This window comes from Prionailurus bengalensis, chromosome D2 (genome assembly GCF_016509475.1).
Source record: "Prionailurus bengalensis isolate Pbe53 chromosome D2, Fcat_Pben_1.1_paternal_pri, whole genome shotgun sequence".
Taxonomy (NCBI): Eukaryota; Metazoa; Chordata; class Mammalia; order Carnivora; family Felidae; genus Prionailurus; species Prionailurus bengalensis.
The window spans coordinates 12288485-12312834 of record NC_057351.1 but is presented as its reverse complement, the minus strand read 5'-3'; the positions used below and the strand labels follow the sequence as shown (position 1 = coordinate 12312834).

Sequence of the window (24350 nt, the reverse complement as noted above, 5' to 3'; positions counted from 1 at the left end):
GATCCCACCTGTGGGATCCCACCTGTAGAGGCCTTTAATTAGAATGGTCTCTAGTTCTGTCCTTATGTTAAAATACTGTGTGTACCCAGGCCAGAATCTCGATTTTTCTTTCATCTCTTACCTGATTTAAGGGCCTCCTCAGACTTCACCTTCCAGGATTTCTGCCCTTGCTCTCCCATCGTCTTGGGATGAATGAATGAATGATCGAGCTACTCCCCGGGGCACGCTAGGGATTTTTCTCCTTTGCTGAGGTTGGAAAGGCTGCGGAGAAAACCACATATACAGAACTGCCTGTAACTGCGTAGATAAACGTGTTTCCTATTTTCTGGCTTGGGCTTGGGCAGGGACAGAGCAACATTCCATCATTAATCTGTGGTTTGAGCAGTTAGGAGGAGACAAAGTATCTGGAGGTGAGTCAGAAGACAGCTACCTTGGCATCATGGTGTGCTAAGTTTGGGAGAGTTTCCTGGAGATTTTGAAGCAAGGTCTAAATTCTTCTTCAAGTGGGGAATGGCAAATATGTTTTCCAGGGAAATGGGAAATAAATCAGTTGTCTGGATCTCCTTTCCCTCCCCCCATACCCACTGTTTGGGAAAAAACAGAAAGGGCAGCCACCCCCACTCACCTCCGCATCCACGTCTTCCAAGAACCCTATGGACAGACAAGTGCCAAGAGGTGTGAGGCCCGATTTTACCAACAGTCGTCTCAGATCTCATTACATGATAGTGGCGAAGGGGCTTCAAAAAGATTGGGGGGGAGGGGGTACGGGGATCCATGGAATGGGGACAAGTGTAAAATCTGCTTGGGCCCCCCAAATTAATGGCACCAGAGAAGACAAGGCCCAGGAACTGCCCCTTAATAGTGATACAGTGTGTAAAAAGCCTCAGTGAGTCGTGGCGTGAAGAGGCCACCAGGGCAGCCAACGTGGTCTTAGCGGACCACACTAACACTACAGGATCTAGAATTCCTGTCGTGGTGTTCTTGCTCTGCCTGGCCCAGCCAAAATGGAACAAAGGACTTGGAAATCCCAGCACGTGAGGCGTGACCAGAGGGGATGACGATAGGAGGGTGTCCTTCAAAAGAAATTGGTCTCCTGAACTTTAAGAGGTAGAACCCAAATCCGTACGTGAGATCTTTCTGGCTTCCCACAGAGTGGGGAGAGACCTCCTAAGGTCGAGGTCTCCTTGTCACTCGCAAAGATATAGAAGAACCTATTCAGACATCCGAAAGATGTCCCCATGTCCATTCCCACTCTGGGAGTCTATCAGTAAGAGGAGGGTTCCTCCATCTAAAAAAAGATCGAAAATGACTTTCCCTTTCTCATTTAATGTCTGTAACCTCCAGCGCATACCCGCCCACCCCTTCTGTTTCTGAAATGAAGCCACAGATGGTGCCAATTTGTGGAATTCATTAAAGGGAGTCTTCCCTTCTGCATCCCTGACCGAGCTCCCAGGCTCTCTCCTGACTTCCTGCACTCAGCGCTCACCTGCCGTGTTCACACCTACGCTTGCCTTTTACCTGCCGCTTCACCAAAAAGTGTCCAGAGACCTAACAGATCCTGCACTTGTCTAGTTAAGAAACCTGCATGGACTTTTCTAACAGATTCTCAGTCCTTCAGAGGTTTTCATTCTCTCTACGTCCGTCTCTACCTACCCCTGCCGTCCCTGCCCCTTCGCAGACATTGTTCCCATTGTCCGGAAGGCCCTCTTCACCGCCCCTCCACCCCCACTCCTGTCTGTCCCCAACTAGACAGTAAGCTCTTGGACAGCGCTCACACCTGTCATGGTATTCGGTGATGTGGTTTCCGAGTGGTGGTGGGGATCCGGAACCAAAGGACACGAAGGAATTCTTGAGACATCTTTGGTGCAAAAAAAAAAAAAAAAAAAAAAAAGGTGATCTTATTAAAGCACAGGGACAGGACCCGTGGGGCAGGAATCAATGCCCCGATGGTGAGGAGTGGCTGATTACATACTTGGGAGCTGGGGAGGTAAAGGCAAGAGGAAGTCTCCAACAGCATTTTCATATGCTAAAGAAGACTCACAGATCCTGGAGGCCTGGCTGTCTTCGTGCTAAGGTGGTTTTCCCTTCCAGCAAAGCCTCAACATCAAGACAGTAGGGAGGTCCTGGAGAATTGTTACACTGGATAATTGTCAATGGGCTGCAGGTTATAAGGCCATTTAATTTTGTCTACCATTTGTTTCTGCCTCTGTTTCCCACACCACTCAGCGCTTTGTAAGCCCTGGTTAAATACTTACTGCCTCACTGAATGAATGGAAGAATACAGTTTAACCACATATGCTTCAAACTGTGGGCAGTAAAAGCTTTTCTTGTTTCGACATTTTAGAAACTTCTTCATCTAGTTAGATATGTCAACTGAGTTTACCTTGTGAAGATAAAAAGATGTTTGTGTCTTCACGTGCAAATAACAAAGGTATATATATACTGTCATAGCAGGTTATGAGCTTAGTGTGAGGAAACAACGTTTTGCACTAAGAAAATCTACAAGACTGTTGGGGTCACACGGAAGAAAAACAGTCATGCAGGTTCTAGTAAGGCTGTCTCACTCTATCTCTGCCACTAATAAAAATCGAACACGGAATGAGTCAGGTCATCTGTGTCGGAGGTGAGTCCAGTCTGGCTGACGTTCATACAGACTTCAAGCCAGAAGCAAAGAAAGAGGCTTTGAAACCTTGGGTTGAGGAGGTGGAGGTGAATCACTGCGATGAGCTAACTGCCCAGGGCCACCAGCTCATGGGCGCATGTCCTTCCTTTGTTCTGGGGTCCCCGTTTGCACTGTGCAGTGAGGTTGCTGGTGGGGCAGCAGCTCAGGACAGCCCTGGGTGGCCCCTCATCTCTCACTGCCCCTCCCAGCCCCCCCCCCCACCCCCTTGAGTTTAGGTGGATTCCAGGTAGCAGTGGGAATGGAAACCAGGACAGAAGAGCCAACCGCTTCAAGGAGCACAGGTCTTTGACCAGCCAGACCGGCTAGCCCTTCTTCAGATGCACCTGAGAGCCGTGGCAAGCTGGAGTTCTCCCTTCTCCTTTTCTTCTTCTTTTTTAAGTTTATTTATTTTGAGAGAAAGAGCATGCTGCAGCAGGAGAGGGGCAGACAGAGAGGGAGAGACAGAATCCCAAGCAGCCTCTGTGCTGTCAGCACAGAGCCTGATGTGGGGCTCGAACCCGTGAACCCTGAGATCGTGACCTGAGCTGAAGAACTCAAGAGTTGGATGCCACCATCTGAGCCACCTAGGCACCCCCTGGGTGTGCACTTTCTTGACCCCTGGTCCTTCTTCCGCTTGTTCAGCACCTGATGTGAGGTCTGCAGACGACAGGGAAGAAGAGAAAATAAACAGTGTGCCAGCACCACCAGAGCACTGCCTCCCTGAGACCTTGTGTCCCGAATATGGTTAGGGCTCTAGGACTTCTTCATAACCAGGAATGAAAACAGCCGTCGGTCAACAGAAAAGCGATCGTACGCACAAAATCCTAATAACAGAGGAAAAATAAGTTCGCTCTGAAACTGCAAGTTCGAAACTTGTCTTGAGTTCTTCGCTCGGAAGCACACAAGGCCTCTCACGGCTCCTGGTTCCCTGGGAAAGCCAGGGCGCTCCGGCATGCTTCCCTCTTTGTTCGCTCTGAATGAACATCCTTAGAGGAGGTCTTTGGATTTCCCTTGACAGACTGTGTCTAGGAACGAGTGGCGCCCGTGTCCCGTGGCTAATGAAGGGAGGTGTTGGAGCGGAACCATACGGCTGTTGGGTGGGTGGCTCACCAGGGTGTGTGTTGCAAAATAGGGGACGGTTGCTTCTGGAGAGGCTGTGGGCTGCGGTCCACGGTCCACGGTTCTAAGGATGCGATTTGGGTCATTGAGCGGATGAGGAGTCAGGAGGAGATTTGGGACTTAGAGCTGGTGCTGGAATGCATAGTACTTTGGGGGGACGCTCGGTGCCTGTATTTTGCACGTGGGAGGGATGTGAATTGAGGGGCCAGAGAGTAAACTATGATGGGTTGAGCTGCGTTCCTCCAGAAACATTGTTGTCATTCTAATCTCCAGTACCTCACAATGTGACTTTATTTCGAAATAGAGGCTTTACAGATGTAATCTAGTTAAAATGAGGTCATTAGAGTAGGTCCTAATCTAACATCCTTATTAAAAGGGAAAATCTGGACACTGAGATTCCCCCCAGGGGAGCATGTCAGGTAGTCAGTGCATGAACTTCTAGAAAGTAGTGGAAAATAGATTAAAAAAAATTTTTTTTCAATGTTTGTTTATTTTTGAGCCAGAGAGACAGAGCGTGAGTGGGGGAGGGGCAGAGGGAGAGGGAGACAGAATCCGAAGCAGGCTCCAGGCTTTGAGCTCTCAGCACAGAGCCCGATGCGGGGCTTGAACTCATGAACCATGAGATCATGACCTGAGCCGAAGTCAGACACTTAACTGACTGAGCCACCCAGGCGCCCCAAAATAGGCAGATTTTGAAGTCACAAAGTCCCAGATCCAGATGCTGGCTCTTGTATTACCCTGTGACTTTAGGCACACAGTTATGTAAAAAGGGAGGCACCAGAACCTTCCTCGGGGTTCCTGTGAGGATACACTGAGCCTGGGGGTAACCCCTGCAGCACGGGCTGGGCACCAGGTAAACAAGAGCTCTAATGGGAATTTCAGAGGAAGGTGCTGACCGCGGCTTCCTATATCATTCAGTGACTTTAGCCTGAAGATGCTCTTTGGCCGATGGGGCCACTGCTTCTCACCACTCATGGACCTTTAAAGCTGGAAGGACGCGTGGAGGCTCTGTTCACCCCTGACTATTACAGATTAGAAACCTGAGGCCCAGAGCAAGAAGAAACGATCGAGCAGCCTGCCTAGCTTGCTCTCCCCTGGTGTCTCCGAGAGCCGGGCCAGGTGTCCTCCAGGGCCACGCTGTGTCAGGTCACCACGGGCTTCTCTCGTGCCTTTTGAGAACTCTCCAGAAGACGCTCATATAAATTAAACATCAGTGCCATCAGTGAGATCCTTTTCGGTCAGTTCCCAGGTAACTTGGGGTGGTGTGTGTCTTCTTGCCTGGAGACATTGATCCCGGCGTCGAGGTGGCTTTGGGAGGAAAGCACTGCCAGAGAGAGCAGGGCTTCAGCTGGGAGCTAGGGGAAGTCCCAGCCTGAGCTCATGTGGTCCCCCTTTCTGTTTTGGCTCCTCCCGTGCCCCATGTCCCCGCTGCTGTCAGAGCCTTGCCTGGGGGCCCTGCCTGCTGTTCCCTGGAACTTATAAAAAATAAACACTGTAATGCTTCTAAATAAGAGATTTGATTTTGTATGTAATAATACTGTAAACATGCAGCTCCAAGGGCTCTCAGAAGTCCTTTGGGGCAACTTCCTACTTCCAGACCAGTGTCAGAGAATCAGGATCAGCCCTCCTCCAAATACTCTCCTTGGTACACACCCACCCAGGCCTGGCGAACACAGGTAGTTGAGCGCGAACCACAAGGACGTCCCGGCTGGGAGAAGGCACGATGTCAGGCAGGGCACATTGGGCACCACGCAGGCCTGGGTCTGCGTGCGTGCTTGGCAGTGATGTGCACAGAAGAACTTCCTCCACGGCCTGATCTACGTCAGAGACTCCAGTGAAGGTGATAAAAGACCTGGACGTGCCTTTACTACGGGGTCCGAACACATCACCTTTCCGGATTACCCTTTCGCTTTGCTGCCGTACATCAGAAAATGAAAAACCTGAATTCCTTGTGCCCTTGCCATCATAAATTCTGTTCAGTCTCAGAGATTTCAGACCAAAGCAAGAGACTCTGGGCCTCCAAACACGTGCCATCATCCGCCTGGCTTTTCGTGTTCACCTCATAGCTTTGTGAGGCACGCTCATCCAGCCTGGGGTTCCCAATCCTGGCCTGACCACAATATCCAACACCTGGGGCCCCCCTACCCCCCTTCCCCCCACCCCGCAGGTTACAGGGGAGGAGCCTGAAGCCATAAGCACTTAGGTGAGTCATCCAAGGTCACACTGGCTCAAGGCCAGACCACTGCTCTCAGGATGTGGCAGGGAGAACCAAGGCCTTCAGCACCCAAGCCCACTGTGCCTTCCTTAACTGTGCTGTTTGAGTCCTCACTGCCACTTTTGGTGTGATTCTGCCTTTCCTGACCACGTCCTCTGTTTTCTTCCTCTTTTTCCTTCCTTTCATGCTTATTTTTCTGTAGGAAACAGAAATAACTTACAGATACAGTGGGTGAGGTCTGCATAAATTCTGTTAGGGTCATTTGGAAACCACCACCTCCCCCCGCAACACACACCCCTCCCCAGCTCTCTAGGTCCTGCACAGCCCTTGACCTGAAATGCCATTGTTGATACCTGCTAATATACCACACCCCCGGTGGGGGGCAGGTTTTAAAGTATTATCATCCAGAGACGCCTGCCTGTGTGGCTCAGTCGGTTGAGCATCTGACTGTCGATTTCAGCTCAGGTCATGATCTCACGGTCCTGGCATTGAGCCCTGAGTTAGGCTGAACATGGAGCCTGCTTGGGATTCTCTTTCTCCTCCCCTCTCTCTGCCCCTCCTCTGCGCTCGCTCCCTCTCTGTCTCTCAAAATAAAAAAAAATAAAGCATTAGCATCTAAGTATGCTTTAGTGAAAATGAAATTGTTGCAACAAGGCCGTGATAGGTGGGGAGGGAGGAAGGAACTTGAGATTACTCAGTGACGGCTTCCACCACCCTGTCTCCAGCCAGGAGCCGGAAGGAAAAGAATGAAAAGGAAAAACTCAAAAACCAAACTCGGTGTGTCTGGCCGGACATATCTGAAGTATACTAATGTGCCATGTTCTTTATCCCCTCTCAGCCTTCTCCCATGCTGTTCCTTCTCTCTAGAATGCTTTTCCCTCCCCAACCCCTTCTCCTGGCTAGCTTCACTTCATCCTTCCAGACCCAGCTGTCCATTCCCCGGCAGGATCTTCTCCCCGCCCCCCCCCCCCAACCCCACCATGTACCCCAGGCTGGGCATTTACGCTTCCTCTTGTTTCCATAGCATTCTGCACTTGTGTTTCTTAACACTGAGGGTTCTGTATTATAATGACTTATCACTTGGGCAGGAGCAGTTGTGAAAACTCTGGGTGAAATTAGCAACACAGGTGGTTCCTGTTTTGTTTACATGGATTTAAATCCATATTTGAGTCCATATTCCCCTGGGCTCCCAGGAAATTCCTTTTCAGTCCGAGTCGGGACCTGGCCCCTTCCTCAGGGTCACACGGGAATCTGAGAGGATGATGTGGTGCTTGGAAAACTAGAGAGGGGCCTTGAATTTTTAGTACATTTTGGTGGGCATTGCTGTCCTCAGGGTCTGGGCCTTACAGGACCCTTGCGATCCAGCAGCCCTTTGTTTCTGTGCTAGACACAAACCACGGGTCCCTTTGCTGGGGTTGGGAAGTCCCCTTGGTGCATCTCCTGATGTGGCCTTGCTACCTCTGGGCTCTGCCAGGGACCAGGCCACGGTCCCCACTCATGAGGCTGCAGATGTCTGTCCCCTGCTCTGTGGAATGACACTGGCGAAAGCTCTCCTCGTTTGTCCCCACTCCTCTGGGCCATCTTGTTTAATCTGTCCAATGACTAGGCTGTCATAAAACAAATAGATGTTCCCTTCACACTGCTGCTCCTTTGGGCATTGTCAACACCTGCCAGGCAAAGACATGGGGAAAGTCCAGACACATTCTAGAAGGGAAACATCTAGGGAGAACAAACACAAATTATTATAAATCATCTTGCTATGCTCATTTGGATCCCCAAAGGCATTTCCTGGGTCTAAGTGCCTGGTCCACAGTGTATACTTAATGAAGATCTGGAGGGAAAAAATGAAAGTTGAAAAGTAGGCTGACCCAAGGCTGCCACTTAGGGTTTCGTGGGTGGTGTGCTGCACAAATCTCGAGGACCCCCTCCCCAAACAGATTTGGTTCTTTATTAAGATAGTTTTCTGGCAGATGTCTGATAAAGCGTCTTGGAGAGGGGAACTTTTTTCTACTTTGTGCAAATTCTTAAGATGTAGTTGTGGTTTTGACCGAGGCCTATCCCTTTTTCTGCATTTCCTCATTCAGTTCCTGAAATGCAACAGATGGTAAATAAGAAGCAAATATATTGGGAAATCAAAGTCACTTTTTGTTTGATAATGATACTGGGAGGTATTTCTGACTTTATTCATTTGCATAAACCACATCCAGATGCTTAGTATTTTAAATTTATAAAAATGAGGGGCACCAGGGTGGCTCAGTCGGTTAAGCGGCTGACTTCAGTTCAGGTCATGATCTCACGGTTGGTCAGTTCAAGCCCCGTGTCGGGCTCTGTGCTGACAGCTTGGAGCCTGGAGCCTGCTTCAGATTCTGTGTCTCCCTCTCTCTTTAGGAAATGGAGAAAAGCAGAAGTCAAAGTTATAATCAAATCCAGTATGCCACACAGTCCTGAGAATGATATCTGCACAGTTCATGACTATTTGGAACTCTGAGTGTTTATAGATATCTACAAGGAAACTGTCCCAAATTATGGTGGTTTTTTTTTTAATGAAGTTATTTGTCTTAATCTCTTTCTTAACCCCATTCCTCCTGAATTTGTTTTCAGTAATGATTCAAAGTAAGTGTTTCTCAAACCTGATTAGGGTGGTTTGCATCGCTGTGAAGACAGTTCTCAAAGGACACCTTTGTGCTCTTAAATTAAATACTCTCCACTTGTTTGTTTGCTTTTTTCAGATCATATGGCAAAGGAGCCAGTGGAAGACACGGATCCTAGCACTTTATCCTTTAACGTGGTAGGTTACAAACTTTACTTGAATGGCGATAATTCTTGTTATTCCTTTTTCCCCTTTGTTGCATTTTTATGGCTCAGTATTAACATGAAGATCAGAAACCCCAAGTTTGGTTTTCCCAAGATAAATGTCTTTATCACAGTGTTCTCTGTGATGTAATAAACTTTGGGTTTCTCTAAGGCTAAAAATGGTATTAGGTTTCTGTTCTTGTTTGGCATGTACCAGAAGTGATCTGCTTAGATTACATCAGGTCTTTGTACGTTTGTCTACTCAATACTTATCTGTCTCCTTTCAACTTCCTCTTCTTCCAAATTCAAGTTATTTAATGTGAGATTGAAGGAAACAACAGGGCTGCCTTCCGGTAACTGGGGGCTGCCCATTCACCAGATGGGCGTCCACCGTTTGATTCAGTGTGTTATTGCATTTAATCCCTGCAACCTCCCTCCAGGTAAGCACTGCCCGTTTTACAGATGAAAGACTGAGGCACAGAGGATGAGCTTAAGAGGCCCGACTGGAAGCGGCCCAGCGGCTGGCTTCAGGTCCCTGCCCTGCCTTCCCATAACCACTCGGTAGCATGTCTACTGCTTAAGGTTTACCGAGGACTTCACATACATCATTCTTCATCCTCCAAATAAGTGGTGAGGTGGTAGGACAGCTGTTTTTACCCCCATGCTACAGAAGAAGCAAGGAAAGTGAACTGATTTGTATAAAATCACCCAGACTGGAGCCCTGCTCTCCTATGTGGTACTGCCTCTTGTTTTATGACCGAATCAGTGCCTTTGGCAACATTTCATGTGTTATTATGCCTATAGTATGTGACACATTTTCTTCTTCTTTCTTTCTTTCCTGTCCTTCCTGCCTCCTTTCTTCCTTCCTTCTTTCTTTTTTTCCTTCCTTCCTTCCCTCTTCCTTCCTTCCTTCCTTCCTTCCTTTCTTCCTTCCTTCTTTCCTTCCTTTCTTCTTTCTTTCCTTCTCTTCTCTTCTCTTCCTTCTCTTTTCTTTTCTGTCAGCATTTGGAGGAGAGGAACTGCCCAGTCATGAACAATTCTGAGGAACTAATCTAGTTAGAATGACATAAATGCACACAACAACATAATTAAACAGTACAATTCAACGAAATGTCTTTAAGTCTTTGGTGATTCATGCGGCACCTTGTGTCTCAAAGCCCTGAGATGTTTGTTCTCACATCTTTAGTCAGCACTGTGGTTTCCTAAGTGAGAATGGGACGGAGCTGGACACACAGTGGAAATCAATATGAAAGAATCCCCTGTCCCTGTGTCCATAAGGACAGGATGCAGAGCAGCCCTGTGGATCATTCCTGTCATCCCCTGTGCTGTGGTTCCTTACGAGAGCCTTTGGCTCCTATAGGGTGTTACTCAGTTGGTCCTTCCTGTCCCTAGTGCCCGACCTGTGCTCCCGTGGGACGCCCACTCTCTTCCCGACATCAGGTTCTCCCCTCTCTCCTTGGGTCACAGCTACTTCTGATCGCTTCTCCACGCTGGGCCAGATTGATTTTTCTAAGCCTTCCCTGGGTCAGTTTGCTGGAGTGGCCACAACAGGGCACCACATAATGGGTGACCTAAATGTCCCACGCTTCTGGAGGTGAGAAGCCAAACCCAAGTGTTGGCAGGGCCATATCCCCCTGAAATCAGTGGAGGAAGAATCTTTTCTCCTCTCTGCAGGCCTGTGTGGTTGTCGGTAGCTGGCGGTGGCCCTCGGCTTGTAACTGCACCCATCCGTTCCCTCACTGCGTTGGCACGTGGCCGAATTCCCCCTGTGGGTCTGTGTCTCTTGTACAGACACCAGTCATCTTGGATTGAGGGTCCACTCTACTCCAGTATGATCTCAAGTAGCCCTCTATCTATAGTGATTGCATTTCCGAATGAGGTCACATTCGGAGGTACTGGGCGTTAGAACTTTTAACAGGTCTTTTTGGGGGCGACGCAAATCAACCCATAACATGGCAGCTGCTCCTGGGGTTAAGCCTGTACTCTTCAGAATGGCACATGCGGTCCTCCACGACCCCATCTCAGCATCCCTCCTGATGAGTCAAGCTTGAGTAGCTATTTGCTGCTCCTGAAACGCCCAGGCCTTCTCACCTTCCTGGGATACCAATAACCCTGCTCCATCCAGCGAAGAAAATCTCCCTGCTTCCTCACCTGATGAACTCCTGTTGTTCCTCCTCTTCTCAGTTCAAGCTTCGCTGACCTGTGATGCTTTCTTTGCCTCACCCTGGGGCCTTCTGGGGCCCCCTTCTCCACAGCCCAAACTCTACTTTCGATCACACCGTGCTGAAATTGTTTGCTTGTCTGAGTTGCTACAAGACAGTGTTGAACATCTTCCCATGCACAGTTGGATAGGCCAAGCTTCCCAAACACCTAGAATGGCACCCATTAAATCTTTCCACCTCACTTCCAGGATCTTCCATGTAAACCGACTCCATCCTTTCGTATCCAGCCCTGTCCCCCTCCAGCGTGCGTCTCTGCTTCAAGCTGATGGGTCTTCTACACCTGTCACTGTCCAGACCACCTGTGTCTGCCATCTGCAATTACTGCGTTCCTTCCTCTTGGTCACCCAAGTTCTTGGGCATTCTCCAGGCCTAGCTTGAATGTCTTTTCAGGAAACCTGTGTTTGCTCCAGCCTGTTCATTCATGCAGACCTTTGGTAGATGTTCAGTTAACACTGAGTCAAAAGGTGGAGTTGCAAAGATCATAGTTCCTTCTCTTGAAAAACTCCAAGTTTGTTCCAGGAAATAGACAACTACATACTTTAAAAACAGCCTGGTAAGTGTTATAGGACAGGTGTGTTTTCCATTCTCTGGAGAACAGAGTATCAAGAAGAATTTAGTCTGAGGGAAAACTTGACTTTTTAAGTTCTCCATGATTGATTGATTTCTTCTGTGGAAGAGGAGTTCGAGGCTCCTAGAGGTTCTGAAGCTTCACTGTTCATCTCCAAAGTAACTGCAAGGAAAGGGATTTAAAACAAAATTCTTGGTTCCACATTTGTGTCTTCTTCTCTTCTGTCAGAGGAGGACATGTGTGAGACCTACAGGCAAGTTGGAAGGTGTAACTTTCGTTTTAAGGCTGGAGGGCATGGACCCAAAGGCCCAGATGGAGGGTGGGAGCTGAATAGGGGATAGGGGACAGGATAGGGAGACTGGGCACATTCTCGCTCCTCTCATGTAAGTCATCAGAGAATGACTCCATTCTTTAATCGGAAGTCAAAGTGTTCAGCACATTAGATACCCACATGGAGGTACCAACAAAGACATACACGATTGTAAGAGCCTTTGCTATTTTGAATTCCCTCCAATGGAATTGCCCTCATCCAGGGCATTGAGGAACTGTGTATGGTCATGCATAATGAGTAGATCTTTGTAGATCTTTGTGCAGGTCAGTAGGGATGGTTGGCTTTTGAATCCCATCCCAGTCAACCCAGGACAGAGCTCTCCAATAGTGAATACCGCCTGGCACGCAGGCTTGTTGACCCAAATGAATATCACAGAAATGATGACAAGATATCAGTCTCTCCCCATAATTCATGAAAACGTTCCTCAATTTTAAACTACAGGAAATAGGGGAAATAGCACTGCAGAAAAGAGAGGAAGTGTGGTTTAGTGGTCAGAGCTGAGGAAATTGAGAAGGCTTATTCTGTCTCATGTTCCAACATTAACTTCTTGTCAACGTAGATTTCATTTTTTATGAACTAAGCACAAAAACAAGCAATGGGTCAGGCCTGTTGATAAAGCCATGGCTAGAAACTTGCGAGGTTTTAAACTAAAATTATGACTTCCACAAAACAAAGCTTTCTTTTCACTTTGATCTTACAATTGACTATGGTGTTTAAGAATAACTCTCTTCTTTTGTTGGTTTCCACAGTCAGACAAATACCCCATTCAAGATACAGGACTCCCTAAAGGTATGTACGGTTAATATAACTACTTGAACTTGTGATTATTTTAATATCTTGAACAAAGCACCAGTCAAAGCAATTTCTCATGTGTAAAACAGAAACATACTGATAATTTAGCTGACGACTTGTGGATGATCCCAGGCATGAATTTTCTTATTTAAATCTGTAAGATACTTCATTAGAAATTATCCATTAAATTCCTGTGGTGTTTTTCACATGACTGAAATGAAGATAGCCAGGACTCTCGGATGCAAGTGACAGAAGTCTAACTCAAGTTAATTTTTTTTTTTTTAATTTTTTTTTTCAACGTTTATTTATTTTTGGGACAGAGAGAGACAGAGCATGAACAGGGGAGGGGCAGAGAGAGAGGGAGACACAGAATCGGAAACAGGCTCCAGGCTCTGAGCCATCAGCCCAGAGCCCGACGCGGGGCTCGAACTCACAGACCGCGAGATCGTGACCTGGCTGAAGTCGGACGCTTAACCAACTGCGCCACCCAGGCGCCCCAAACTCAAGTTAATTTTTAAAAAGGGAGGAGGGACATATTGGCTTGGGGTCTTTGGACGCTCCTGGGTCCAAGCATTTAAATGATGCTCTCGGGCTCGGTCTCTCTGTCTTTCCGTCCCTCTCATGGCTCTGTCTTGGCTCCAGTTTTGGGCAGGCTTTCCCTTCATGATGGGAAAGGTGGTCACCAATGCCTCCAGCTTTACTCAGTGCCCCCTCAAGATGGCAGAGCAAGGTTGGGGGGGGTCCCCTAGCACCTACATAATTCTGGGGATGACTGTCATATGGTCATGTGGCCATCTGTGAATCGTCTGTTGCCATCAGGAGGATGGAAGAGGGCATTGGTCAGGTATGAGCCTTGAGGTTGGGTGGGGGAGAGTGTAGAGTAAGTTCTACCCAAACCACAGGAAGGAGGGTTCTCTTACTAGACAGAGGGGCAAAGGATGCTTGTCAGGCCCTAAAGCAGAAAACAGACAAACAGAAATCCCCCAGAAACCTATCTTTTGTAATCCACAAGCTAACGTTTTCGGCACAGTACAGACCAGAAAAATGGCTAGGCTCAGCCATTCCCAATTTCTCTTGTGGGGCCGTCCACAAAGCTGTATCTGCTCTGGAGGCCAAGCTGCTGGTTGCCCTACTGGAGCATTTACCTCGTTCTCTGCTGACAACCCAGAGTGGGGGAGGTGGGGGACAACCAGATCTGACCAGCGTCAGAGATGGCAGGGGCCCCCAGCTTCCTGGAGAGGTAGGGCTTCCCGGCACCCGCCAACATGGCTTTTCCTGGCAGTCTTTGTGACGTGGTGGTCATAGGGTCACCCAACTGGAGAGTTGGGAGGGAGCTGCCTGCCTGGGCCCACCTGAGGTGAAGTCTAGGGCTCTACCAAAGCTCCCCTCCCCTCCATCCCTTATTCGCCAGACTCTTCTCCTTGCATCCAGAAATTACACTGTTAGAGTTTAATTCCTTTTGCCTCCCGTGCATGTCCTGGGGGTGGCAGTGATGTAGGGAAAAGAGACCGAAAGCCAAGATTGAGTCCACATCCTGGCTGTGGTAGCGGTGGCATCTGGCAAGCTCCCTTCCTCCTTTCCCCTGTTGAATGACTTCTAAGTGTCCCGAATCCTCCAGTGTGTGATTTAACTCTTTAGTTCAGCAAGATGGTGCAAGGTGCAAGCCAGGCAGCCAGGGACAGATGGGAGGCAGCCTTCGATGGTGCTCCTCAGACTTCAGCGTGCACTGAAGAACCATCTGGGAGTGTGGGGGAGGCTCATTTATAATGCAGATTCTGGGCCCAGCTGTTCTGAAATCACAACATGGTAGGTCTGGGGTCAGGCCCAGGCACCTGTGTGTATTTGCACACCTGAGTGGTTGGGATGCAGACCTCACTTTAAGAGCCTGCCTGGGACACCTGGTGGCTCAGTTGGTTGAGCATCTGACTCTTGATTTCAGCTCAGGTCATGATCCCAGGGTTGTGGGATCGAGCCCTGCATGAGGCTCCGCACTGCTTGGGATTCTCTCTCCCCCCCTCTCCCCCTCCCTCCCCCTCCCTCCCCCTCTCTCCCCCTCCCCCCCCCCCCCCCCCCCCCCCCCCCCCCCACCCCCCCCCCCCCCCCCCCCTCCCCCCCCCCCCCCCCCCCCCCCCCCCCCCCACCCCCCCCCCCCCCCCCCCCCCCGCCCCCCCCCCCCCCCCCCCCCCCCGTCTCCCCCTGTCTCCCCCTCTCTCCCCCTCTCCCCCCCCTTTCTCTTTCCCCTGCGCTTGCTCTCTCTCTTAAAAAAAAAAAAAAGAGGGGGCGCCTGGGTGGCGCAGTCGGTTAAGCGTCTGACTTCAGCCAGGTCACGATCTCGCGGTCCGTGAGTTCGAGCCCCGCGTCAGGCTCTGGGCTGATGGCTCAGAGCCTGGAGCCTGTTTCCGATTCTGTGTCTCCCTCTCTCTCTGCCCCTCCCCCGTTCATGTTCTGTCTCTCTCTGTCCCAAAAATAAATAAACGTTGAAAAAAAATTAAAAAAAAAAAAAAAAAAGAGCCTAAGACGTTTCAAGGATTTGGTGTATCCACCAGGGAGGCACATAGACAAGAGAACTGAACTATAGCCAGACCATGGCCTGCTGGGCTCTGAGTGCCCTCAGCAGATGGCTCCACATCTCAGGGTCTCGGTTTCCTGTCTGTAGTATTGGGAGGACAATGTTTTCATCCCCTCCCATGGTGCTTATGAGAATTCAGTGAAATAGGGGGCGCCTGGGTCGACTTTGGCACAAGTCACAATCAAGGGGCTTGGGTTCGAGCCCCTTGTTGGGCTGTGTGCTGACAGCTGGGAGTCTGGAGCCTGCTTTGGATTCTGTGTCTCCCTCTCTCTCTGCCCCTCCCACTCACACTCTGTCTCTCTCTCGCGCGCAAAGATAAATAAACATTTTTTTAAAAAAGAAAAAAGAATGCAGTGAAATGAGTCCAGAACAGTGCCTGGCATAGGTGAGCATCAGATGGTGGGGGGAAATCTGCTAGAAAGAAGTAGGAAAAATCAGGGTTGAGGATGCTTTCCCAGCACTGTGGCAAAAGTGGCACTGTTTGAGACAGCCACTGAGCTGCAGTGACTCTGGGATTGCAGTGTCATGGTTAGATCTGTCTAAAGATCTTTTTTAACACCCTTGAACATGACTTCCTGTTTTGGAAAAAAAGACTGGTTGCTTACCAGTCTGATACTACAGTAACTACTATCGGGTTTCTCCTAGAATTTGAGTTTTACAAAATCTTAATTAAAATGGTAATGAGTTTATAAGTAGCATGACTGTGAAAACCACCGTTGTAAGAAATGTGACTAGATTTTTCTTGTATTCTTATTCACAGAGAACAGTATTATCTATTACTATTTTTATTATTATTATTATTATTTTAATTTGAGAGAGAGAGAGAGAGAGAGAGACCATGCAAGTGCGAGTGGGGGAAAGGGGCAGAGGGAGAGAGAGAACCTTAAGCAGGCTCTTAGCATGGAGCCCAGTGGAGGGCTCAATCCCACCACCTGGGATCATGACCAGAGCCAAAATCAAGAGTTAGACAAGTTGGACGCTCAACCACCTGAGCCACCCAAGCGCCTGGAGAATAGTATTATTAAGCACATAATTTCTCATCTCCAAAGAAACACATCATCTTATACTGAATGTCCAGAAGTTTGAAAACTTATTCCAGGGGCACCTGGGTGGCTCAGTCACTTAAGCATCCGACTTCAGCTCAGGTCATGATCTCCCAGTTTGTGAGTTCAAGCCCTGCGTCGGGCTCTGTGCTGTGCTGATAGCTCAGAGCCTGGAGCCTGCTTCGGATTCTGTGTCTCCTCTCTCTGCCCCTCCCATGCTGATGCACTGTCTCTCAATAATAAAGAAATGTTAAATAAATAAAAACTTATTCCAACATTTGTATTCAATAATATCTATGATTTAATAACTGATGGTATTTTAAAAAATTTTTTTAATGTTTATTTATTTTTGAGAGAGAGAGAGAGAGAGAAAGAGAGAGAGCCTGAGCGGGGGGAGGAGCAGAGAGAGAGGGAGACACAGGATCCAAAGCAGGCCCCAGGCTCTGAGCTGTCAGCACAGAGCCTGACACGGGGCTAGGACTTGTGAACCATGAGATCATGACCTGAGCCGAAGTCAGACACTTAACCAACTGAGCTACCCAGGTGCCCCTGCCAGTATTTTTTTAAACATACCAATGGGGCCAATATAATCATTAAACATGTATGGTACTTTTCTCACTATAAATGTTTTTAGGGAAAGAAAACCCATATGAACCAATGTAGAGTCTAATTTATAGATTTCTTTTTAATTAATTTTTAAATATAATTTATTGTCAAATTGGCTTCCATACAACACCCAGTGCCCATCCCAACAAGTGCCCTCCTCCATGCCCATCACCCATATTCCCCCTGCCCCATACCCTCATCAACCCTCAGTTTGTCGTCTGTATTTAAGAGTCTCTTGTGGTTTGCCTCCCTCCCTCTCTGTTTGTAACTATTATTTCCCCCCGCTCCTTCCCCTATGGTCTTCTGTTAAGTTTCTCAAGTTCCACATATGAGTGAAAAAACATATGTCTTTCTCTGACTGACTTATTTCACTCAGCATGGCACTCTCCAATTCCATCCACATTGCTGCAAATGGCAGGATTTCATTCTTTCTCATTGCCAAGTAGTATTCCATTGTATATGTAAAGCACATCTTCTTTATCCATTCATCAGCTGATGGACATTTAGGCTCTTTCCATAATTTGGCTATTGTTGAAAGCACTGCCAAAAATAGAACTACCCTATGACCCAGCAATAGCACTGCTAGGAATTTACCCAAGGGATACAGGAGTGCTAATTTATAGATTTCAAAGTAAATGTAATCTAATGAAGTCCAGAGTTGGACTCACAATGTTTAAGTAAATTTGAGGGCGTCCTATTTATTTAACAGAGGATTTATCTGTAGTTAGCTTGAATTATTTCCGTATGGTTAAAAAGTCTTCAAAATTTATTTTCTTAGGCAGATTCAGCATGTTTCACAAACATGTGAAACATGTTTATTGTACGTCTAGTGTATTCCTACTGTATTCATGGTAACACTATTCCTTTACACAATCCAAACCAGAGTGGTTCTGAATAATGTGGTTTTACCATAAATCAATTGTGGAAATCTAGTGCGATTTCAGTGATCAGCATGTTTTTGAGATGAAACATATTGTTTAACTTGTGTTCTTATCAGGAACAAATGTGCAACTTCCTCCTCCCCTGATTTTAGAGATTTCAAGGGGTTCATTCTGTCAGGGTTCATGTGTCAGGCCTCTTTTATGAGAGCTTTTCTGGGAGAGCCTGCAGGCCCTAAACTCAGGACTAAGAGTGAGACTTATTTTATTAAAATATTTTTTCATTTCAGTATAGTTGACACATTAGTTTCCGGTACACATCATAGTGCAAAAGAGTGGGGGGGGGGCTGTTCCTCAAAAAATTAAACATGGAGATATCGTATGATCCAATAATTCCACTATTGGGTATTTCCCCAGAGAAAATGAAAACATGAATTTGAAAATATCTATGCACTCTTATGTTTATTACAACATTGTTTATAATAGTCAAGATATGGGAGCAACCCACGTGTCCACTGACAGATGAATAGATAAGAAAGATGTTGTGTGTGTGTGTGTGTGAAGTAGAATATTACACAGCTATTAAAAAGGATGAGAGTCTACAGTTTGTGACATAAGTGGGGTTTATTTTATATCACAGAGTTCCTGATATCTTGTAGAAACTGCTGACTTACGTGTTCTGAAGGGAATGTGACTCTTCACATCTTGAGAGAAAATGTGTTTGGAAAAAGAATTCTGATTTTTGAACCACTATTCCCAGTGAGGAGAAATTGCACATAAATACATCATAAATCAGTCAAGCTTTTATCATCTTTTTTCTCTAGTATTACTGCTCTTCTCTCTTACTCAAAATATTTCATGGTGAATTTTAAGCTAAAGAGAAGTAAAGCAAACTCATTCTATTGTTACTGAATTTGAGGAATTTGAACTCAAGCGTAGATGATATTTGGGGACCTTTTAGAACAATTTGTTAACTAAATGTAGAAGCAGTGGTTTCACTTGAAAACGTTAGGAAAAAATAAACAAATATGAGAGAATTCACTAAAATCAGAAGTAAAAATGTTTGCCCTAACAGCACCTGGGTGGCCCAGTCGGTTAAGTTGTCCAACTCTTGATTTCGGCTCAGGTCATGATCTGGGGTTTGTGAGCTCGAGCCCAGGGTCTGGTTCTACACTGACAGTGCAGAGCCTGCTTGGGATTCTCTCTCTCTCTCTCTCCCTCTCTCTCTGCCCCTCCCTGCCCTCTCTCCCGATGTGCTCTCTCTCAAATAAGCATTAAAAAAAAAAAATGTTTGCCTTAAAACTAGCAGGCCAATACGCTGTATTTTATATGATTTCTCTCCTCATTAGATTGAAGCATTTTGCTGATAAGCTTCCTTGTTCTAACAGGAAACTAAACACCCCTCCTGCCTGCATGAGTTTCTGTGTGCTGGTCCTGCTTAATCCATAAATTCATTCCCTCCCACTCAACCTGGACTGGGACTCTGTTGGGAACCTCCTGTTACAACACATACCCAAATCAACCCCTCTCCCCCAGCGTATGATTTGAATGCAAAGGTGACCACCCTGCAAATTTTATTTTTCTGTTGTGGAGGGCAGAGAGGAGAGAGATAATGACCACGGGAATGTCTGGGGTGTACCACTTCACAAAAGTAACTACTTAAGTTCAAGGTGTCATCCTGCTGGGGGAGCAACCATGTTTTTGCACAAACGCTGAGTTGGCAGTTATGACACTAGCCATTCTGAGGATCCGTGTGACTGAAATCACGTTTCCGTGACTTTCGGCCAGAGTGTGCATGAGAATTCTGTGGGGCGCCTGTGGAATGTCAGACCCTTGGGGCCCCTGAGATTCCAGTTAAGGAAGTCTGGTGTGGAGCCCGGGAATCTGCATTGTTAACAAGCCCCAGAGGTACTTCATTCAGATGCCAGAATGCTGGGGACTATACTGAGGAACTCAAGCCAAGGCAAGATCTCTACTGCTCTCCTTTTGAAAGATACCATCTAGAATCTTAGTAAAAAACCATGCTTTTAGTTTAAATTTCTCAGAGAGGGGCCCCTGGGTAGCTCAGTCAGTTGAGCGTCCAGCTTCAGCTCAGGTCACGATCTCATGGTTCCTTGAGTTTGCGCCCGGTGTGGGGATCCCTACTGTCAGTGCAGAGCTGGGAGCCTGCTTCAGATCCCGTCTCCCTCTTTCTCTCTGCCCCTCCCCCATTCATGCTGTCTCTCTCAAAAATGAAGAAACTTTATTTTTAAAAATCTATAAGTAAATAAATAAATTTCTCAGATAATTCTGTTAATGGGAAAGATTGTCCTTTAGCGGGAATTGTACAGGAGCAGTGAACGTAGTAGCACCTTGTTTGAACAAATCCAGCAGCCCGGCGCTCAACAGGTGAATGAATGTTAATGTGGAAAAGAGATGACTCAATCAATCCCTCATTCAGTCTTAGCTGTCGGACCCTGATAACTGATTCTTTATTTAAAGCTTTACACCTCTCAAAATCGACATAAACCTTTCCTTCATAACGTTCTGTATTTCTGTCAACTTTCAAGTTTAGCGTGCAGGAAGGAATTCCGCACAGATTAAAATCCGATGGACCCGAATCAGTTTGTCACACACCTGTGCCATCATCACCACCATCAGGGAGCTGTGCAGCCAACACCTGTGTCAGACCACCCTCAGCATGGAGGTTCCTTTCCAAAGTGAATTCTTTGAAAGGTGTTAACACGTTTCACATGCATGTCAGGTGCCTTTGACGTGCACTGGCCGTGGCCACTTAGACAAGAGAGCTGCCGTCCGTAGCTTTGGCTTTTAGGAGGGTGACCTATCAAGACAAGTAAAATCCCACTCTGCTAATCTGAAAGGCTTGGTAAAATGTCAGACAGATGAATGAGCACAGAGGAATTTGTTGTGATGTGAAGCAGAGGGAAATGTGTCCGGAGTGCCTCCTACTCACCCCCTGGGGAAGGGGGGGCATCCTGCCCTAGGGTTATGGGGATGGCCACGCCTGCCTGACACCGGACAGATGAGACTGACGTGAGTCACTTGTACTTACAGCCTGCGGGAGGGGGACACCGCAAGCCACGCAGGGTCACATCCCACGGGGCTGCCCTTGGGAACAGAGTGAGCCACCGGGGGCTGTAGGTGGTAAGGGTGGTAGTAGCGAGAGGAGGTAGCGTCCCTGGTTCCCCAGGGAGGATGTGATTGGCTCATCTGAGTAATTCAGTGGGCTGGCGGGGAACTGAAACTCAGTACTCGGGGGTAAGTAGGAACCGTGCCTGGTGCTCGGCTCAGGGGCCGATCACGGGGCAGCGTGCGGAAAGCTTTGCACCTCGGCCATTCGAGGCCCTCCTGATTTTTACCAGATGTCAAGGCAGTGCTAGTATTGAGTCTTCGTCTTAGATCTTATACCGCAGTTGACTCCATGATAACCTTGACTTCAATTTAAATCTTAGTGATGATTGGGACTTAGAGGGTAGGGAAGGGCCTCCCTAAAAAGCACATCAGACACTGGACCAGGAGAGGGTGGGCCATGTGGTATGGCACTGGTATAGTGAGGGCATGAATTTAGATAACCAATGCCGGGGCGCCTGGGTGGCACAGTCGGTTAAGCGTCCGACTTCGGCTCAGGTCACGATCTCGCAATTCGTGGGTTCAAGCTCCGCATCAGGCTCTGTGCTGACAGCTCGGAGCCTGGAGCTGCTTCGGATTCTGTGTCTCCCTCCCTCTCTGTCCCTTCCCCACTTGGTCTCTGTCTCTCTCTCAAAAATAAATGAATATTAAAAAAAAAAATTTTTTTTTAGATAACCAATGCCTGTGGCAATAGTGACCCAAGGCAAGAGCTCTATTTGTTCTATAAAATAGGAATTCTGTGAGGAGCTCATCCTCCCTTTCGATTTAACCTGTTGCTTAGAGAGTAGATGGAAATACGGTTGAGTGGCTTCTTTTAGAGCCGGGCATTGTGTTCTGAGAAGTGAAATGAATGTCTTGGTCACTAGCAGTAACGTCTGGAACTCCAAAGGGGATAGAGAATATTCTAGTGAGGCCTTACATTGTGGCCTTACTATGTGCAGAGATATCCGTTACCTTGATTTACATTCTCTTCATATGTGAGGCAAGAGATTCCCAGAGTTCTGTCCCAGAGTGGGCAAGTCTTGGGCAGTGGTCCAAGAGTTTGTATTTAAAAAAAAAAAGTGCCGATGGGGCCACTTGTTGGCCAGGGCAGCCAGCACTAAGATGACCACCTGAAGTTTGGCAGTCTTTTATCAGGGACGTGTTGACTGAGGGCTAGAAAGCATAACTATCCATGAACTCCATCATGTATGATGGTGGTGATATCACCTGTAAAATATACAAATTTCCACTGTTGTTCGCTCAGTTGATCTGAAGGGGCTCCCCAGGTAACCAGGAATGTCAGAAGGGTGACTTCTTCCAGCACCATGGTATCTGGCAAGTGCCTGAGGATAGTGGAGACCATGCCCTCCTATGGGTGGAACATGCCAGAAGGCCCACGTTTGTCTCCACTCAGTAGCAGTAAAGTCTCAGTAGCCATGTCGAGCTTGTACGGAGCTGCTTCTGTGACTCAAGGCATAATAGGCAGCAGGGTATGAAGGCTCACAGATGCAGGGTCAGTGAGAGCCTCTGTTTCCAGAAGAGCCCAGTGTGCAGCCAGCAGTCACTGCCCTAGTGGTGTATGGAGAGAAAGGTCTAGTAGGGCAGTTTCGTGCATCAGAAGCACGTAGACAGCATTTGGCGGTCATGGGTGGTCCAGAGACTTCAGGAAGAATATGAGGAGGTTGTTTAAACCCTTATGGTGAAGGGGTCTCAGAGAATGCGTGTTGTAGGCTTTTGTTAGAGGGAGCCAGATTTACAGTGAAGCACTTTACAAGTAAGTGTGTCAGTGAGAACAAATAAACTATGGAAATGAGGAATACATTGCCTCCAGAACTCCCCCCAAACTAGAAGATGTTGGACTTGTATTAACTTGTAGTAAGTACTGAGAGGGTCCATAACTCTTTGTTTTTTATTTTTTATTTTTTATTTTATTTCAGAGAGAGAGAGAACGAGCAGGGGATGGGCGGGGTGGTGAGAGGGAAAGAATGAGAGTGTCCCAAGCAGGCTCCACACTCAGCACAGAGCCTGACGAAGGGCTAGATCCTATGACCCTGGGACCATGACCTGAGCCAAAATCAAGAGTCAGAGTTTCAACCAGCTGAGCCACCCAGGTGTCCCTTAATGTTTTGCTTTTGTTTTTTTTTTTTATTTTCGTAACACTTAAAAAAGTTTTTCTTTAGCATTTGTTTATTTTTGAGAGACAGAGACAGCATGAATGAGGGAGGAGCAGAGAGAGAGGGAGACACAGAGTCTGCAGCAACTCCAGGCTCTGAGCTGTCTGCACAGAGCCGGACATAGGACTCGAGCTCATGAACCGTGAGATCATGACATGAGCTGAAGTCAGACGCTCAACAGACTGAGCCACCCAGGCGCCCCTATTTTTTTAACTCTTTATTGACCATGTCAGAGATGGAGCAGCCCTTAACTTACCAACAGATTCTCAGGGATTTAACCAAGGTGGTAGGGCCGCACGCTGTGTGGGGGTCAGTGTCCTGTTCCCTTTCTGTGAGCTCTTTTATGGATGTTGTATGGCTTGGATGAATGTCAAATGGATATCCTTGGAGGAGGATGTCATCCATGTTGGCATACCCACGATCCTGGAGAAGGTTGGGTGCAGTTAAGATCTTGCCTGCAAAGACCGTGTGCTAGGGCAACGCTGTTAGGTCCCCCATACGGAGCCCGGTCACCATGTACGACTACCTTTGGCGATGAAGGCACATGGCACCTGAGAGGTTGCTCAAATAGACACTGAGCAGAACATATTAGCCCAATTGGTAATAGCCAGATATTTATTAGTGGCTGATGGGATGGAGTCAGTAATTTAAAAAATACTGGGCATTGGGTCTGGTGCCTTAATGGATGGGGCCACCACATTAAGGCCGCAGTAATGTCCTGTGAGACACTGTTCATTGCCTTTCGGGTTTAAGAACAGGCCAAATTCAGCTGTTAATTGGAGAGGCAGCAGTTAATCCACCCTTCACTCAAATCAGGTCTTACATAGTAAGTTTTGATCTTCGAAGGTCCTGTTTAATTTACATCGGGCCATATTAGGTGCCTGCACTGAGAGGTCTGTAGGGTCCCATTTCGTTCAAATCAACTTCTAACTGTAAAGATTTAATTTAATAGTAATTTGTTGAGTCAGAGCCACCATGCCCACATGGGATAATCTAAGGCAATGGGTGCTGTGACCATGGGAAAATGAGGCCAAACAATAGTTCTTTTGGTTAGGATGACTCATGCCTATTTGTCTTCTGTTTCACGTTCCAGACCTCTCTAGGGTTACGTGGGGACCTCGTGTTTACATTTAGTGGCATCTCCAGGTGTAACTGTAATTGGAGCCCCGGGACTGATTAAGTCCCTGAGGGTTTGCCGGTTGGTGCATTTCAGCAGGTATTAAAGCTGATTCAGAACCGACGTTGTCAGGCACAGGGGTATCCAGCA

General features: G+C 47.5%; 1 protein-coding gene across 7 annotated transcripts in view; it reads left to right on the top strand.

Moving 5' to 3' along the window:
• EDARADD (EDAR associated death domain) overlaps positions 1-24350 on the top strand; it is a 90303-nt gene that overhangs the window by 20860 nt on the left and 45093 nt on the right. For all 7 annotated transcript variants that reach the window (XM_043596241.1, XM_043596244.1, XM_043596242.1 and 4 more), the window contains 2 exons: positions 8726-8784; positions 12660-12699. In XM_043596241.1, the coding sequence (XP_043452176.1) occupies positions 8726-8784; positions 12660-12699 (99 nt within the window). The remainder of the gene's footprint in view (positions 1-8725; positions 8785-12659; positions 12700-24350) is intronic.